A 19,675-nucleotide genomic window follows, 5' to 3' on the forward strand; every position below is an offset into this window, starting at 1 on the left:
ACCAACACATTACAGTGTCAAGGTAACGCAGAGTGTTTCTCAAGCAGGTACATGCTATCAGATGCAGCCTTTTCCCCCATGCTGTATAAGTCTACAAAGTATCAGGAATGCATTTCAGAGTCTCCCAGCAGCTTTACCAGATCTTTACAAGCAGGCTGCTCTGTAAGCTGAACTGATTTGTGCAAATTTGTGCTTGTCACATCCTCAGATGGTCTGCAGGTGCTGTGCACAGGGCTGGGGAATTCCCTCGTTCGTAGCATGGGTTAAATTTAGGTGCTCTGTGAGACACGCTGTTAACGCCAGTTTGCTTACCCAGGGGGCAAACCTATGAAGAAAATGCCTATTGGGGATGTTAAAAAAAGGAGAAAAAAACAAATTAAAAAAACCCAACCCCCAGGAGCAGCCATTTAAGCATGCTTTCACTGTTTCACGTTTTTGAGTGGAGTAAAGTAGCAGAGAACAGAGGTGCTTTGTGTGTTTCTTTCATCTGCTGGTCTATCTCCCTTCTCCTCCTCTTCTTCTCCCTATTTTTGATGTTGCTATAAAGGTCAGTGTCATGCTTGTAGTTTTGGCAAAATCTCTATGGGTGTGACTCACAGGGCCCAGAGCAGACACAGGGCTGAGCAGCATCCCAGCCCCACACCTTCCTGACAGCTTCTGCAGGGGAAAACCAGCAGCTCCACCCCTCACAGATCCCAGTTGGGCTCTGGGAAAAGCCTCATCCACCACAGGGTCCCCATCTATGGTCTGTGTTGGGTAGATGAGCTCTGGACTGAAGCATATAGAGTCATAGAACGTCTCAAGTTGGAAGGGATCCTTAGGGATTGTTGAGTCTATCTCCTGGCTCCACACAGGGCCACCCAAAAATCAGGCCCTGGTGATGCTCCTCCTGCTCCCAGACAGTGAGACATCACTGTGGAGGAAGAGTGGAGCTGGCCCTGGTGGGGAGAGCAGGGCAGAGAGCTTCCCATCCATCTTTGCTTTGCATCCCCATATTCCCTTGCTGGGTGAGCAGAGACCGGTAGCTTCACCTTGAGTTTCTGCCTCTACTAACTTCTGCTGTGGTTCCCTCCACACTGACTGACACTTCAAATATTTACAGCAGGGTTATCTATGGTGACAGGCAGGTTACATAAAGAGGAGAAAGAGAGCAGTGGTGAAGGGCAGCAGCAGCTTCCGGAGACATTGTTGTTTTGGTGCAGGTGCTGCTTCCACAGCCACGGCTTGTGAATAGGAGGGAGAAAGCAAACCCAAGCAGGTTCCTATTTCAGCACAGACGTTTCCTCTTCTTCTCCAGCATAGCCAGGAGGGCGAGAACCCAGCTCAGCAGCCTGAGGAACTGCTGCTGTGCCACCTATGTATAATTCATCAGCAGGTGAATAGAGGCTGCAACAGCTCAGTGCAAAGGTAACACGGCTGAAAAGAAAACCAATGCATCCATAAGCAAGCTGATGTGCCTCAGGGTTAAACAACAGAGGTACTTAGCGATGCTAAGGAGAGCAAGAGGGGTAGTTTGCCTTAGGAAGGTACAGGCAACCTAAGGGAAGTCAACAGTGAGAGTTAGCAATGAATCTGGGCTCTGCTGAGGCCTCACCCAAGTTTGCCAGGTTACAAGGCTTCCAGGTTACAAGGCTTCAGAAGGAGCACAAGCTCAGGGTTTGAATTCAGATTGCACAGCAAAGGGGAAGTTATAATTTGGCGGCAGCCAGCATTGTCTGGGGGACAGGATATAGCAAAGCAATTTGAAGTCTGAAAGATTCCCACTGTCCCCGCAATCAACTTCCTTTTCAGGCTCAGCTTAACTGCCTGACCTAGGCTTGCACAAGGGCTCCGAATTCTTGGTCTTTTACTTCTGCTGTGCAGAAGCCCCATGCATCCTCAGCTGCTGTGTGAGGCCTTTTTCTCCTTGCTAGTAGTGCTGCTTGAGAAGTGAAAGCAAAAAGCTGCACCTACTGCTTAATATAAGCAAGCAGTGGCCTTAGAAAGCATGGCCAGCTGTCTACAGGCATACGTGAGTCATATGGAAGGCTTTGACCCCTCTGTCCCCATTACTATCCCTCCTCCATGGTTGGGTAAGAGGAGGCAGATGAGGGCTGCAGGCTGTGAGATGGGATCAAAGAGCATGGTATATAGAACAAGTGTTTGTAGGGGGGGATTATAACTTGTTTGGATATTTTATAAGAAAAACAAAAAATCCAAACCCCAGCTGTGGCTATAGAGCAGTGGAAGGAGAGGGACTTCCAGCTTACCTTGTTGGGAAGAAGCAGCCTGAGTCCTAAGGCACATGCAGCTGCATGGGGAACACGCAGCACCACAAGGCTCACTGAGGGCAGTCCATTGCGAACAGCCCAGCGCTGTGTATTGCAGAAGAGAAGGAATGATAACTTTCAGCAAGAGATTGGTTTTTATTGAGGACACCAGGAGTCCTGTGTGCTGCTAACTGGCCCGAGGAATGACAACAGCAGTAGACTTGACAATGACAGCCAGAACTTGCAGTGGAGACTGTCTCTGTGGAGGGTGATGTACTAAAGAACACCTATATACATATCTCCAAATCTCTTCCCACCACCAGTAAGTGGATATATTTGCAGGTGCAGCTGCATGGTAAGCATATCACCACTAAACTTGAAACAGCTTGAACGGGGCTGGTGACTGCCAGGAGAGAGCTGGGTGATGCTCCACAGTGCTTTGGACTCAATATTGACTCCAAAGCCTCTAATGAAGCTCTGCTTGTGCCAGTGGAGAGGGACAAGGAGCCCTGGCTCTTCCTCCCTCAATGCCATTCTTTCCAATACAAAACATCTGCAACTGTGTTCAAATGCTAACCAGGTCTGGGGAGATACTGCAGGCTGTAATGCTGTTTTCACACAGTCCACATGCAGGGCCTGGAACTGTCCTGAACATCAGCATGGGGTTTTCCTCTTTCATCTCGATGAGATCATCTCCGGAAGCTGAGACAATCTCACTTGCCACTTACTGTTCTCAACAGGTAAAAGCCACAATGAAGGAGGGAGGTGAAAGCTGCTCTAAGAGATATTTTCCATTGCTGTAGCTCAGCAGATTTTCCAGCAGGAACTAAATCTATTGCTGTGATGGCTTTCAGCTTAGAAGTGGTTCTGCCTCCTTGCAATGAGGGCAAAGCACACCAGGAAGCCATCATTTCAGCTCGCCTGAGATGTTCAGCTGGCTGAGGCTTTTCAAATTCCTCCTTATTGTTGATAAGGAGGAGAGAAGAGGAAGTGGACATTGTGTCGTACGTGGCTGGAGATCAGTCCATTTCTCCTTAATTTAAACACAAGCCCCATATGTTCAATATCAAAGTCCTTTTGTATTTCACAGCAGCATGGTAGGTTAGAGAAGCCAAAAAGAGACAGAATGGAGGCAGTGTGTTGAAGGAGTCCATGTGAAATCAGTGCAGCATCCAGAAGGCTGATCTAATCCTAAGAATTTCAAAAACTCGAAAAAGGGAGATGCAGAGGGACGTGTCCTTATCCTGCTGGGCTGTTTCAAAACTCACACACTGCTTTCTGATTTTTTTTTCTTTCTTAATTTATACAAAGAATTCCAGCAACAGTTTGATAGAGAAAAAAAAAAAAACAACCAGTAGTGGTGGCTGGGTGCTGACATACTCCGGGGTGGTCTAAAAGCTGAAACCCAGGAGGCAACAATGAACACTGTCCCAGGTAGGAGAGCAAAGCTCCCTGTTTTTCAATACCACACCCAGTGTGCACATATTTACCAAGATCTGTCCCATGCTGCAGTCTGAAGCTCTTGCCCTTAGGGAAGTCACATCTTTTGGGGTCACAGGAAACTTCTCATGTGACAGCTCAGAAGTTTGGTTTAATGCTATGATTTTGGATGGGCATTCTTCTGGTTAAGTCCTAGGGGGCTGCGTGTATTCTCCTTGTGCTACACACCATCCTTCTCTCAAGGAGGAAACCTGCATCTCCAAGCCCAGGTGCATCTCAGTCCTCATCCATTCTCAGTGAAGATTGAGGACTGCTGTTCTGCAGAGTTCCACCCAGATGGTGCAGCTTGGAAATGCACACAGGTGAGAAATACAACACCTTTCCAGAGGTTTGGTGGAGGACTCCAGGCATCAACCTACACTGAGAGCTGGGTCTGCCTGGTAGGGAAGCCTGGGAGACAGGCTTCTACCTTCCTTGCAAGGTGTATTTGCCTTTCCGATCCAAGTTGTCGCTGAAGTGGATGGAGAACCAGTTGAAAGAAGTCAGAACCATCCCATAAACCTGAAAGGAAATAGACAAGATGGGCAAACAATTAAATGCTGAATGGAGGAGGATGCTCCAGCTGTGCGAATAACTGATCTTAAGTGTTGCCTGCTGGTTCCATTGGCACTTCTCAATTTGTTACATATGAAAGCGTCAGACTGTTCTTGAGGGAGCTCTTTTCCACTAAAAGAGTAAATATCAATTCCAACATGGGATAGAAGAAAAAAAAAAGAAAAACTCATGTGGTGAAAGCATCTGATTGGAATTAGCACAGCACGGCTCAAGCTCGATCCTAAAAATATCTAAAAAGCGAGAAGAAGCCAGGAAACTCAGACTTCAAACTCCTTCCTCAAAACGACCCTCCATGCAAACAAACTCATAATAGCCCTTTGTGTACATAACAGAGAGAGGAAAAAAAAAACCTCATGCATTGTTTGGAATGACATAAAAAAACAACAAAAATAAGCCCCCAACACACGCACAGCGCAAGTGCAGAAGACAGCACGCTTCCTTTGTACCGCGCTTTTCCGATGAGTACACGGTGCTGCATCTGATCACGTCTCAGGATTTGCACAGGCAGCTTATCAAAGTGAGGATGTTGCAGGAGGTGTAAGAAGGGCTGCAACAACATGCTCTGTGTTGGCCTCATTGTGCATATCGGTGGGGACACGTCTGCCACAGGGATGGGGACATCAGAGCCGTGGTCCCAGCTGGCTCACTTTGCTCCGCATCCTGCTGTCACAATGGCCACTCTCATGGTGGGATTTCCTTTAGTGCACACTTCAAAGGCTTTCCTACATTATCTAGCTATAACATCAAGTCGTGGGGGAAAATATGGTATAATACAAGCACACAAATAGAAAAATAAAAAACTTGAGTGTGGATATAGCTTAAGCAAAATTTCTCCTACACCAAAGGATAATTAGAAAGCAACACCAGATATTCGTATACGACTTTCCATTATGCATCAGCTATATGTCCTGAGGATTTTCTGAGCAAGAGCTCAGCAGTGCTAAGATCCAATAAAGCCTTAATGCTAAAGCTCTGTGTGCATGTACGTAATTCCATGTAAGTAGAAATGTACCTATAACATTGCCTGATAGCTTTCCTAGCTTACTACTAGCAATATGAAACACACACACACACACACACACACACACACACACACAAAGCGATCCTCTGGGTTTTCTTGAGAAGTCTTCTAATCTTCATTGTGTTAAAGCGGATCCAAATCCCTAAATACATGCTGGTCAGGAGAACTTTCCCCATCTTAATAGCAGCATAGAGATACCACTGAAGATAAAACCTATTTATTTTCTAATTTCTGTGGTGGAGGCCATCACCATTGATTTTTTCAGTGCTCATGTTCAAAACCCCCCAAGCCTCCATGTACTTGGGACTTATTTAGGATACAAGTCCCCTGTGGGGCCAGGAGCACACAGGAACAGGCACAGCTACCGTGAAGCCGATGGTGATGCCCAGGAGTGTGGAGACAAAGCCCATGTGCTTCTTCAGAAAGCCATGCATCTCTTGTAGGCAATCCTGAAAGGAGAGAGACACCTCTTGCAGCGTGGCAGCAGCTCAGGTGGGAAGACAAACACCTGCAGTATATTTTCTGTTACTACAATACGTTTATGATTTTCTTACTAGGATGCATTTCAGTCTGCAGAGGATGTGTGTACACACAGCTAGTGTGGTCATGCACAGTGTTATTTTCTTCCTCTGGGAAATGGAGGGGGTGATGTGAAAAGACTGGAAAGCAGAGCATATCATAATGCTGCGTGTTCCCCAAAGACACTAACAGCTCAGCATTGAGCGTACCACCAGCATTACGACATATTAGCATTAAGCACTCTGGCAAACCCACTGAAATCCAGTGGCGATAGCCAAGAGTCATTTCAAGAATGCACAAAACCTGCCCTTGACTTTGTAGAACAAGGTAAAAGGGCTTATGGCCCCACAGAATCAGCACATGAGTGAATGCATTGCAGCAACCAAATGCCGTGGTTCCCTCCAACCAAGTGCAAACCATTAGTGAGGCTGACCAAAGGCACAGTGCCCAGGGCTGCTTTACTCTTTCTTCCTGCTATTTGAGCTGAGGTCTACTTCACTTTGGTGCTGAATTTTCCAGGAGGCAGCTGGAAACCATGGGTTAACACATACTGGTGCATCAAAAGGTTGTGTTACTGCTTAGCATAGAATCATCATATCATTAAGGTTGGAGAAGACTTCTAAGATCATCTAGTCCAACCATTCACCTACCACTAGTAGCGCTCAATAAACAATGTCACTCAAGACCACATCTCCACAGTTCCTGAATACCTCTAGGCACAGTGACTCCCCTCCCTTCAGGGGCAGCCTGTACAAATGCCTCATCACTCTTTCTGAGAAGAAATTTTTCTTAATATAAAACTTGAACCTCCTCTGGCACAATTTCCTCCATCAAGACACAGCAGCAATATTTCCACATAGCTGTCTGTTGCAACACCATTTGTTTTTCCTAGGGACAACTCACGTTCTGAAGCTAATTTTGTTATTCCAGTGGGGAAAAAGCATACAAGAGATTTACTCAGACTATGAAGTCTATGTTACAACTTCAGTAACAGCACACACAGTCTAATACTGGAGGGCTCTTCAGTGCTTCATTGGCATTTTGCAACCAAGTATAAAGTCTGCTTGATGAAACTACTGCTGGACAACATAATCCTGCTTTATAAGTTTCTCATTTAAATTTTTAATACCTGCTTAATGCCCTTGGGAAAAGGAATTACAGTCATCGTGTGCTCTTTCAACATTTGCTGTTAGCAGAACACGTGTTAAGCCTTAGAGACCAGAACCACGTGACGAATTCAATGGTGTTTTTCCATCAGACCCACGTCTGTGTTATCACACAACCTCCACACATGCAGAAGATGAGGAGGCTCGAGAAAAGCAACAGAGAAGCAACTTACCCGTCCAGCAGTCTGCTCTGTGCCAGGATGGCACATCTTGTGCTCGACAGCAGCTGTGTCTCCAAGAGGGGAGTGCTTCCCACAGCACAGGAACTGCAAGAGAGGGCAGGGTGGTAAACGGGGCTGTGAGGAGCAAAGCAGGCAGGCAAAAGGTAGTCACAGTGATGGAAGCTAAACACACAACACTAGGCAAGGATTATTTCACCATCAATTACAGTGGCTAAACTAAGCAGGTGCCTACCATGCTGTGCATCCCAGGTCATTGAGTTTGCAAGACAGCTAGCAAATTTACAGCACTGCAAGAGCTCACATTATCACAGAATCATCTGAATTGGAAGGGACCCTTAGAGGTCATCTGGTCCAACTCCCCTGCAATGAACAGGGACACCTACAACTAGATCAGGTGCACAGAGCCCTCTATTCTTTGCTAGCAACAGGCTCAAAGGTAGACAGAAGTAATCAAACTAAGTAGCTCTGTTGGATTATATAGAATTCTCACCCTCTCTATACTTGACTGAAGATGCTAGGAAGGTGTATATGGCTGCTCTCATGCTGCATATGGACTTGGCAAAAGGCTGGTTCCAGAGGAAAGCAGTACTATAGCACTGGCAAAGCAGAGCCTGTTGGAATCAAAGGGCAGATTCTCCAGAAAAAGGCTTCTGTGAAGTCTGGAAGATAACTTACTATTTCATGGATGAGAGTCAGCTCGTGCCTCTTGGAGCTAGAGCCATTCCTCCTCACCTCCTCATACACGAGGTCGTATACATCCAGCATACTGTCCTCCACCTGCAACAGAGGCAAATATCTGTACTGTGCACCAAGATGAGCACAGCAGCTGCCCAATTGGCTTTTGACTGAAGCTTTTGGCCAGTTTTAGATGTACTGTCAAAGAAATACAGAAACATAAGTGCCTGTGACATATGTGCCTCCATGTCCCTCCGTGTCCTGCCAGGGAGAGGTGACAACATCATCTTGTTCTGAAAAGAGATTATAAAGACAAGTCTCTGCCATCTTGCCAAAACATAAAGGTGAAAGCATCTCTGGTGGACAGCAATGATGGAAGAGTTCCTCTGAATTAAGCCCAAAAAGTAACGGAGTGACTCAGTGGTGAATCAGATCCTAAATATTTACTAAAACTATGAGAACTTGCAGCTTGACAAATCCCAGCCAACTCCTGCTCAGCTTTCAATGGAAAAATATGACAATTGCTTTTAGCGCCAGGAAAAAAAAAAAAAAAGATTCATTTCTTCCTTTCATTTCCCCTTGCTTCCCTGCCCATATTGATCTGAATTGGCTGAAGGCAACACTTGGCTCCCAGAGCAGAGGATCGATCCACAGGACAGAGGGAATGGGGTGGAACAAGGGTTCCTGGAGCAAGGCCACCTCTCAGCATTCCAGTGTGGATGTGCATACCATCCTCCCTCTAGGAAAAACTTAAACCCCAATAAAAAGCAAAACATTCAAACTTTCCTAACTTCAGGTATGCCATAAAGCAGCTTCCCAGCAGCAGCAATTAAGTAAATTAATTCAGTAAAAAAAGCTTACTTCCACTGAAGAATTGAGTTAAGAATAATGAAAAAAGGGATAATTTTTCATCCTACTCTTGTGGTGTTGTTACTTTTATACCCCTCATTACCCATAGTCCTTCCAGTACCTGAAACAGCCTGCTGGAAACTGGGGAAGAACTGAACCTGAAAGGCAGAGTAATGATGGGGCAAGGATAATGGCTTTAAACTAAGAGAGAGGAGTCTTAGGTTAAATATAGAGACAAAATCCTTTATTCAGAGGGTGGTGAGGCACCAGCTGCCCAGATAAACTGTGGATGCCCCATCCCTGGAAGCACTTAAGGCCGTGAGCAGCCTGATCTGGTGGAAGGAAGATCATACAAGGTCCCTTCCAACCCAAACCATCCTATGATTCAAAATATTCTGCTGCAAATAGCATATGCTCCATGCTGCATTGTAAGTACAGTGAGCAGTGCAGCTGCAGGCAGTACTTCACTGAACGCAATCAGAAAGAACCCATTTCCAAAGAGACTTATTTTAGATATCCTGCAGTGACATCACATCAAGCATTTTGACTGAGGCCGTTAGAAGAAAGGCAGGTGATGGAAAAGGTTGAATGAATGAGATTCACACAACAAACCTATAGCAGAAATGTTTTCCAACCATGGGAAACAGCAAGGAAAGAGCCACAGGCAGGCACCACTTCACAGCCTTCTCAACCACAGTCATGGTGATATCAGTGAGGAGAAAATAATCTCCAGACACATCATGGCTATTGAAGACTTCGATTACACAGTGTTCCTAAGCTTACTTCTGAGCTGTGTTCTTCTTTAGGTACTGATTTTTCATTTTCCCAAGTAGCCTCCAAGAAGCAAAACCACAAAGGATTAAATGGAAATTATTTTATAGCAACAATTTCCTTTTAGAACATGCGTTTGGGCAAGCCCGAGAGTACAGTCTGCTGATTAGTCCTTCTCAGTTCTTCTATCCAGCAATTGCATCTAGCATTTGTTTCCTCTGAATACACAATTCAGATTGCAGTAATGCACCAAATATCCAACAACAAAGCCTGCTTTCTTTTTCTTTTTTTTTTCCTCTTTTCAAATAAAGAGTGAATTGACTGTAATTTCTCCACATCATCTTGATTAGTTTTGCCAGAATTATTTGATTTTGGAGGGGAAAGTAGCTGCCTTAAGACAAAGTGGCAGTTGGTTTTCACAGATTACTGCAGAGAGCTTTCTAGTTTAAGTATTGCAATGGTAGGTGTCAAGACCTAAATCCCCACATTTATCATTGCTGTTTCCTTCCATGCAGGGGACCACGCCAAAGAGCATAGGAGGTATAACAGGAGGACAGCCAAAGGCTGCAGTAATAAGTAACCCTATAATGGAATGGCTTGGATTGAAAGGGACCTCAAGGATCATCAAGCTCCAACGCCCACTCTACATGCAGGGCCACCAGCTTCCCCATTTAATACTAGACCAGGTTGCCCAGGACCCCATCCAACCTGGCCTTGACCACCTCTAGGGATGGGCCATCCACAACCTCTCTGGGCAACCTGTTCCAGCACCTCACCACTCTCATAGTAAAGAACTTCCCCCTGACATCCAACCTAAATCTTCCCTCCTTGACCATCTCACCAACCTGCCTGCCCAAGATGGGGTTATGTTTGTGCTCAGAGCTCAGCCATCACATACAGCAGCCTCTACCCAGACCAAAATGGCACATAGCCTCATGCATGTCTAACGATGGGAAAAAATAAAACTGAAAGTGTCAGGCAAAGTCACCCGATGGGTTCATGACACTGCCTAATTTGTGACAGTGTTTGTTTTTTGTTCACACAAATTCATCCCTCAACTTTCCTGCGAGCAGGAGCACAGAATAGTGAAGAGTACTTCACTGCTTCATTTCAAATTGCCATAAATTCCTATCACACACTCAGTTTTCATTCCACCACCCCAAAATAATCCTTTTTTCTTGCAGCAGGTGTTGGAGAAAAAAAAAAAACTAATCAGGGTGCTTTCTCTCCCAATTAGGCAACCGGATGCTTTTTGAGTGGTTGCGCTGATACTGTTCATAAAGCCCTTTAAGAAAGCCACAGCTGTGCCTCATCCCTTTATAACTCAGCAGCTACATAACCAGCAAAGACAGCTAGAGAAAAGAAAGCCTGTCTGGGCTTCCCCTACAGAGGTCCTATACTTCCATCCCACATTTTCACCACTCTGGTCACATAGGTTTACCTCTTCCTGATGAAGCACTGACGACTTACTGCATGATTCAAAGATGCTTACAATGAACGCTGTGATCTGTTGCTGGAGGAGGTCAGTGGCTCAATGTCTGGATGGAGATTGGTGACAAGTGCTATACCCTCAGGGGTCAATCCATGCAGAACCTCCCCTGCGAGGACAGGCTGAGAGCTAGGCTGGAAAAGAGAAGGCTCTGGGGAGACCTGAGAGCAGCCTTTCATTATCTAAAGTAGGTACTGAAAGAAAGAAGGGGACACTCTTTGGCAGGATCTGTTGCTACAGGACAATGGGAAATGGTCTAAAACTGAAAGAGGAGAAGTTTAGACCAAACATAAGGAAGAAGTTTTTTTTTACAGTAAGGGCAGTGAGGCACTGGCACAGGCTGTCCAAACATATGGTGGAAGCCCCATCCCTGGAGATGTTCAAGGTCAGGCTGAACATGGCTCTGAGCACCTGATCTAGTGTAGGTGTCCCTGTTCATTGCAGGGGAGTTGGACCAGTTAGCCTTTAATGGTCCCTTCCTATACAAAAGATTCCATGATTCTAGGAGTATTTCTGCACAAAGATATCCCTTGGAAGGAAAATGCACTTCTAGTGCTCATCTGTTAGAAAACAAACAAAGCAGTGAGAGCTGAGGATGGAGCATCAGCTGGGCTTGAGAAAAATCTCCAGGTTAAGTGTTAAGAAGGTCACACCTTAGAGTAATTATTTTCCCAGAAGAAGCTTGGCAAAATATTCCAACTCTAAATTAGTCAAATAATTGCTCTCTCCCGTGTCTGTCTGCATACCTTAATGAAACATTCATTTAGGGGTGATAGAGATAGGTTTGCAGATGCAACTAATGGAAAATCACTGAGATTGATGCTGCTGACATCAAGCAACTTAATAGAGCAGCATTTTTCACTTAGAGTAAAAGAATGAAGGAATTTTGAGACTGTTTATTACGCTCTATATCCTCTATACTCCCTAAAGAAGCAGAATTTATGATTTCAGGAAGGCATTCAGTCTGTCTAAACCACTCGTGTTCTTTCCTATCTGTTCACTGCTGCTGAGAGGGTTGCACTTGGTGTCAGTAAGGCAGTGTTTTAAGATGCGAAACTGGAATAAAGTGGTTGTCACTCTCTACACCATTCCTTGTTCCAGCATGAAAACCCAGTCATTGCAAGTTGAAGCTTTATGCTTCCCTAACAGCATTTCAGCTCCCTTCCTCGCCCCCGCATCGGGCTTCCTCCAGCCCAGAGCTCACAGCTGCAGAAACACAGCCAGCATGCAAAGCAGAGCAGAGCAGCTCGGAGCTCCCGCCTCCAGATGGGTGACATCAGGAGACGCTGCTCCCCTCGGATGCTGGAGGTCACTGGAGACTGCTGATGGAGTAAGAGCAGGGAGACCCAAATGAATCCTACAGGCTAAGTGGTTTTCATCTGATATGTATATGTATGTGTGTGTACCTTATATTATATATACATATGTATGTATGTGTATATACACACACACACACATACAAATATTTATTTAAATAACTCATGCACTTTCCCCCTCTTACCAGTTTCGGGACAGCAAGAGTCTTTTTTGTTCATCACTGACAGCACATGCAAATAGAGGGGGAAAGAAAAGCTGCTGTGAAACCATAAAGCCCCCAGCGGCAACACTTTGCTAAGCCATTTCTCTCCAATTCCAGCACCTTCTGCTGCTGTAAATGGTTTGCACAAGGAGCTGATGAAAATGCTGACCTGCTTCACTGCTCCCCTCCCATCTCAGCACTGCTTTCCCGAAACACAGATGCAGGCAGAGCTCCTCCAGGGGCAGAGCCCAGCTCAGAGCAGCAGCACTGGCAGCCAAAGCGCTCAGCAGCTGCCAGCTCTGGAGTGGGTGACTCACTGCTTTCCAGAGCAGGGGCACAGCTCTGCTTCTGTGGGGGGGGAATGCTGCCTGGAGGCAGGGGAGCACCAAACCACACCAATCTCCAGTGCATGAGCTTGCACCCTGCCTGCCAAGCAGGTCAGACATATGCATTTAAGTACGTACACTGATGCACACAGAATCATTTGAGTTAGAAGGGACATCTAAAGGACACCTGGCCCAACTCCCCTGCAATGAAAAGGGACACCTGCAGCTCAATCAGGCTGCTGAGAGCTGTGTCTGGCCTGACCTTGAATTTCTCCTTTCAGCTGCTGTTAAGCAAACCTCATTTCTCATCTCCACACCCCAAACCAACAGCAAAAATTCAGCAGAAGTCTGGCTGGCTGGCTGCTACACCTAAGGATTCTTTCTCCTTAATTCTCCATACCTGATATTACACCTCTTGTCATAGATACCAGTCTCAGTGTGCCGAGGTCTCCTGTTTCTTTATTGTCTTTTTTTTTTTTTTTTTTTTTATAGCTAAGTATTTCAGTTCACAATATTTTGTAACAGAATTGCTGAACCACAATGCTGGCAAGGGCACTCACGGCTGCCACCACTCAGATCCAACCATTTATGAGCCTCTCAGTTTTGTGGTCAAGCCATCTCTCACCTGCAGCATGTGAAATGGCATCATTCAAGACTGCTTCATCATACAAAAACACCAAAACTGCTCTCAGATTGAAAAAAAAGAAAAAAGAAAAAAAAAAAAAAAAAAAAAAGGAAAGTTGCATCAGCAACAGATCTGATTCCAGGTGAGCACCATCACCCATAGAATCATTTGAGTTGGAAGAGACCTTTGAAGGCCATCTGGTCCAACTCCCCTGCAATGAACAAGGACACCTACACTAGATCAGATGCTCAGAGCCCCATCCAACCTGACCTTGGGTGTCTCCAGGGACAGAACACCCACCACCTCTCTGGGCAACAAGCACCAAGGTCATGTGAGCCTGGAAGCATCATCCCATACTGGGGCGATGGGGACCACTGACTGGTGCTGCTGGAGGCAGCAGCTGCAGCTCTGCAGTGAGAAAAGCAGAAAAGGGGCCACGGGTTCAGAGCTGGGGCAACAATAAATAATGAAGCATGAGTGGCTCAGCAGTACGTCAGACAAAGGGGCGTACTGTCTCCTACGTGATGGGAACACAAACATGGGAGAGCTGCATGATATTTAGGGAAGGGGGGGAAGGGCTTTCCCTTCCCTTTTCCTTTTTTTTTTTTTTTTTCTCTCTCTCCCCATATTTCTGAGAAAGGAAAAAGCTCTGCTTACTTTAGAGCAGTTGTGCCTGGTAGTGTGAATAACACCAGGACCGAGGAAGACATCAGACTATTTCTGTTGTTTTAACAGCCAAATCCCCACTTTTTGCAAAGGCCCTTGAAAGACCTCTGCAAGTGGCTGCAATTGTATCACAGCCCTGCTGCATCAAAAAGGAACCAGCCAGTGTGCTCTGATTCCGGTTTCATAAAGTACTGAACCCACCTCCAGCTTGCATTTAAGTCCCATTAAAATCACTGTGATATAAGCTTGTACTTAAGCATTGCCTTATGTGGGGCCATCATCTTGTATTGGACTCTATAGAAGCTAGCCCCAGCATAAAGCAAAGCAAAGCCAAGCAACCCCTACATCCAAAGGGCATGGGAAAATCAGGTGTGCACACCAGAAGAGCGGGCAGATACCCAACAGATGCACACTGACAGCCCAAGCAGGATGAAGGGGACATGGAGCAGCAGCTCAAATCATCACCTGCTGTGAGGCTTTGGGTACGTCAGCAGTTCCTCTTTTTATTTTTCCTGGCATTCACGGCAAAGGGAACTGTTCCTCTAGTCCAACCCAGGAGAAGCTTGGCACCACCACTGCACCATTGCTTGGCTTCAAGTGTCTCCCAGCACAAGGAGGTAAATCATAATTTACTTGCTTTTAAGCTAACATTTACTTTCTATCAAATCTATGTAATTAAGAGGCACCTTGTGATGCAGAACAGCCTTCAGCAGTTCTATTTCTGCTGATTCATCCTCCCATCCCAGTGGGCTCAAGAGGCTGCTGGGAGCATTCCCTACACTGCTGCAGAGAAAAACCAAAATGTGACACAGCAGATCCCTGAGCCTTTCCCTCAGCAAAGCCCAGAAACGAGCCCCCCAAATCTGTTTTGTGTTTGTTACCAGGAATACCCAAATCCCTTCTCAGCTATAATAGAGCACTCAGAAAGCTCAGGAATCATAGAATGGTTTGAGTTGAAAGGGACCCTTAAAGGCCATCTGGTCCAACTTCCCTGCAATAAACAGGGACACTTACACCAGATCAGGTGCTCAGAGCCCCATCCAACCTGACCTTGAATGTCTCCAGAGACAGAGCTCCTACCATCTCTCTGGGCAACCTGTGCCAGTACCTCACCATCCTCATTGTAAAGCATTTTTTTTCTTATATCCAATCTAAACCTCCCCTGTTCTAGTTTGAGACCATTTCCAGCTCTTCTCTCTAGCCTCTGCAGGCAGGTTTCTCCAGCAGCAGTTAATGCACGAAGAGAGGAGAGCTGGCAGGTCTGCAGGAGGAGGCAGCCGCCCAGTGAGCTGTGCCAGCTATGGCATAAACCTACATCCTTCTCCAGGTCCCAGCTGCACCAGGCTGTGCTGGGCAGTGGTTTACGGGAAAGGAGTTGCCTTCAAAATAACTTCTTTCTTGGAAAAGAAGACTCAGCTCCTTGGCTTCAAGAACCAAGACTTCCTAACGTGGCTGGAAACCATCAGAAAACCCCATCCTGTTGGTGGTTGTCACAGCTGTTCAAAGTGAGGTCATCTTTGCTACCCTTCTTCACGTGTCATTCTCTCATTGGCTGTCACTGATGTCACTCCTCTAACAGATTAGTGGCACTCTCCCACCAGGAGACAGCAAAAGGAGTTTGTCAGCAGGCTAATTACTGCTGATCACCACTGATCTCATAGAACTCAAGTTGCATTGCCAGAGAGACAGGTGGAGGATCTGAGGTGTTGCTCTTAGTTATCCTTCCCCCATTTTGTCCACCATTCTCTTTGCAGAACCCCCCAGACAAGCATGCACTGGGAAGGAGTAAGTTATTTTCTCAACGTTAACTTCTCTGAATTTATGCAGACAGATGGACACAAAGAAGATGGTACAGAAGAGGGCATAAAACCGAGTTATTGGCCATGTGGACAGACCCATAGAGCGAGGGATAATCACAATACCGAGTGGAGGATTCAGACTTCCAGGGTAAAGCACAATAAATCTCAGATTCTTGTTTTTCACATGTCTGGTAGAAGTTGTTTTACAAAGACTGGTGACATCGAGTCTGTCTGGGATGCAGGTAACTTGAAAGTAAAAAAGACATGACAGATCTCTGAAAGGACAGGAGCTACAGGAAGTCAGAAGAACAGCAGAGATTGGAAAATGAGAAACATTCATGTTTTGTTTACAGTGTCCAAGTCTGAGAAAATGGACTATTTACAGACAAGTTGTCTTTTTCTCCTGTCCTGCATAGCTTCTCTGTAAGAAGCAATGTAAACAACTGGTCTCTAAAGAAGCCAAAGGCAAGCAGGGCACCTTGCTTTCTACTGCCAAAATCATTCTTCAGCTGAACATGGGACTTCTCCATTGCAGATGATTTTCAGTAAGAAGGGTTTGCTCTATAAAGGGAATTCAGGTGTTTTTTAATCAAGAGGATTAACACACAGCAAGAATCTGCTGCGGTTTTGTGGGCAAGGAAACCAGGATTGGGACACACTCGTATCTGCGTTCCTTCCTTGCCAGAGAGACAAGTTTTTTCAAGCAAAACCAGATTTCTAAGCATTTTGTAAGTGATACTCCTAATTAAATCTTTCCTCATTTCCAGCTCCTGTCTTAGTTTTCATCTTTGCAAAAAGAGAAACCCAGGAGGATCTCCAACAGCATTTTAATTTTTCTGTTGTCAGAAACACTGCTGGCTTTCCTTATCTGGAAAGTAGACGCTGAACAAAAAACTCTCATCTTGCCTAGGAAAAACTATTTCTGTTTTGTTTCAGACAGTACCAAAAACCAAGTACTGAAAGTAACCATAACATGTGGAAGCACTTATGGACAAAGCACTTGAAAAAAACCAAACAGCTAGATAAAGATTTGAAGCAAAAACGCTACTGGACCATCCATATCCACCCCATGTTTGCAAAGTAGCTGGACAAACTGATAGAGGGGAAAAAAAAAAAATGTGCCAAGGGAATCACTGGCAAAGGGCAAGAAACAAGCGGTCAGCCCTAAGCCACAAAGCGTTAGCATGGAGAAAGCTAAGTTGTAAACACAGCTCCTGGGTGGTTGCCCTGGAAGTCAGCAGAGCTAGAGGTGGCCACAACCCACTGCAGCCTTTGAGCAGAGGCTCCCAGCTGACATTAACCAGAACTGGAGTTGATGCTCTGCAGCGTTTCAGAAAATCATAACTTCAAGAGTCAAGCAGCTTCATTTTTCAAAAGCAACCTCCCAAAACCACTTAAAGCAAGTCTCATATCTTGTCTTACCTGGACATTTGCCCTGTTCAAAGGTTTGTACAGCAAACATTCCACGTTCCCCTCTCCCTCTAGATACCCCACAGGGAAAGGCAGCCCTTCTCTTGCAAAGGATGGATGTAACACAACATGCAGCCTATAGACCTTGATGAGGGTGGCTTAATTACCACCAGCTGCCCCTTTTAGGGTAGAAATCACTGCAAAACCTGTGAAGAACGTCTCCTGGCATCTCCTGCAAAGAGTGTTTACCTCTGTGCTGTGCATGTATCTCCAGCAGAGAGCTGGTATCATCCCACAGAAGGCCAGAGCAAAGCAGAAAAATGCCTGGGAAGAAAGAGAAAACCACCATCAGTTACAATAGGGGGAAAAAACATCCTTTTGGAAACACCCTAGGAACATATTTAGCAAGCTCACATGAGCAAGTCTGGTTAAAGCTAGAGCAGAGCATCACTGTCTCTTGGTGTGCCCTGTACTGCTGTTAGTTGTCAGGAGTGGGATGTGCGTTGTGATTCTCCATCAGGAACCAGTGATTACAATGTGGCTATTTAAAGTGATTGACCAAAAAAGCACTCAGCTTCCTATGGGATGATTAACCTACATCTTCCCAAGGAATTTCATTCACTCAGCTAAGGGTTTCATGGTGGGGAAGAACCGCCTGGATAGTCCAAATATGCATACAACAGGCAGATGGAGAGCAGCCAGTGTTGGGGAAGGAGCTGGGCTTCTCCTGACCCATGTCTCAGCACAGGCCACGCTGTGTTGTTCAGACAAAAGGATGACAGAAATGTAACCAAGGCCACCAAGTGATCCTGGAGAGCCCAAACAATGCAGCAGCGACACAGGAGGTGGCCAGACTCTGTCCTCCTCCCCAGGCATAGAGCTGGAAGTCAGGCATGCCGTCATGTTATTTGAACAAATCTAATCTCAAACAAAACCTGGAGCTGATGTAAACACTGAGCGTCTGTTGTAACAGCTGGGCCAAGGGCTCTGATAACACACACACACACACACACAGAAAAGTGGCTGTAAAATATTTGAAGACTAATTGGAGGTGTTTAAGAACCATAGAGATGTGGCATTGAGGGACGTGGTCAGTGGGTATGGTGGGGATGGGTTGGTGGTTGGACTGCATGATCTCAGAGGTCTTCTCCTGCCTTAATGATTCCACGACTCTCTGAGCACTTCCCATATATGATTCCCTTTGCAAGTTTTTCCATGTTTCCTCTTCCAAAATGGAGTTATGTAGCAGAGCAGGGTCACCCATCTGATCACAGCTTATTCTATTTTTTCTCCCTATGAGTATTCCAATAGTATGACTTGGCTGAAACCTCTTAAAAATTAAATCACAGAATCACAGAATGGCCAGGGTTGGAAGGGACCTCAAGAATCATGAATCTCCAACCCCACTGCCACATGCAGGGCCACCAACCTCCCCATTTAATACCAGACCAGGCAGCCCGGGGCCCCATCCAACCTGGCCTTGAACAAATAAATCACAAAAGTTTATCGAATTCAAGCTTAAGGGAATAAAGAAGAGTAACTTTCGCTTTAGAGGTGTGGTTTTTCAGAGAAAGAAAAAAGAAAGGAAAATAAAAAAGAAAGAAGCCCCCAAAACCTCCACATACTGCAAGAAAGGAAAACGTGTTGCATCAAATCCTGGAAATGAAACCAAAAATGCCAGCAAGATGAATAATCAAATTGTTCCTCACTGGAACCAGCCCTTGCATTCTGCTGCCTCTTTGCATGAACCCCTTAACAAACCACATGGGAAAGTCAATACTTCTACCTGATTTTAGATGAAAATCGGGCTTGAAAAACCAGAAAATTAAGGCAGGTTGAAAAACCTCACTGACAGCAATGTGAAAGATCCCCCATGTGAACCTGGACAGCATCGATGTGTCGCCACTGCGTTTTTCCCGCTGGCTCTCTCATCCTTCCAGCACTTGCACCATCACCATCTGTGGCTCAGGTCCACCCCATCCCTCCAGTGTGTGCTCTCCCTTCTGCCTGAGGCTCTGGGAGCAGGGAGAGGCCCCTCGGGAGCCCACAGCCGGTGCAAAGCAATTACATGGCTCCCAGAGCATCTCATAAATGAATTATGGGCTGTACTCTCCTCTTGCCAGCCAAAAGGCTTTTGGAAGCGCAACTTTGTAATTACATTAGAAGGCATTTGGAGGAAAAAAAAAATAAGGCAAAACAGGAAAGAAGAAAGAAGGAAAGAAGGAAAGAAGGAAAGAAGGAAAGAAGGAAAGAAGGAAAGAAAGAAAGAAAGAAAGAAAGAAAGAAAGAAAGAAAGAAAGAAAGAAAGAAAGAAAGAAAGAAAGAAAGGAAGGAAGGAAGGAAGGAAGGAAGGA

The 19,675-nt window shown here is 45.6% G+C and overlaps 1 protein-coding gene across 5 annotated transcripts in view; it reads right to left on the reverse strand.

The window, feature by feature from the left end:
* Window positions 1–2,874: 2,874 nt before the first annotated feature.
* TSPAN32 (tetraspanin 32) overlaps window positions 2,875–19,675 on the reverse strand; it is a 20,013-nt gene continuing 3,212 nt past the window's right edge. Inside the window, exons 4-8 of one of the 5 annotated variants that reach the window (XM_042814194.1) lie at window positions 17,571–17,645; window positions 7,868–7,969; window positions 7,184–7,276; window positions 5,691–5,774; window positions 2,875–4,250 (exon numbers count right to left, since the gene is read on the reverse strand). In XM_042814194.1, coding sequence (XP_042670128.1) covers window positions 4,155–4,250; window positions 5,691–5,774; window positions 7,184–7,276; window positions 7,868–7,969; window positions 17,571–17,645 — 450 coding nt within the window. In that variant the 3' untranslated portion in view covers window positions 2,875–4,154. Of the gene's footprint in view, window positions 4,251–4,714; window positions 5,775–7,183; window positions 7,277–7,867; window positions 7,970–17,570; window positions 17,646–19,675 lie in introns of all 5 variants that reach the window. The other 4 variants (XM_042814195.1, XR_006168079.1, XM_042814197.1 and 1 more) reach the window with 4 other exon arrangements.

This window comes from Centrocercus urophasianus, unplaced genomic scaffold (genome assembly GCF_019232065.1).
Source record: "Centrocercus urophasianus isolate 14NV4802_14NV808 unplaced genomic scaffold, USGS_Curo_1.0 seq_14, whole genome shotgun sequence".
Lineage (NCBI taxonomy): Eukaryota > Metazoa > Chordata > Aves > Galliformes > Phasianidae > Centrocercus > Centrocercus urophasianus.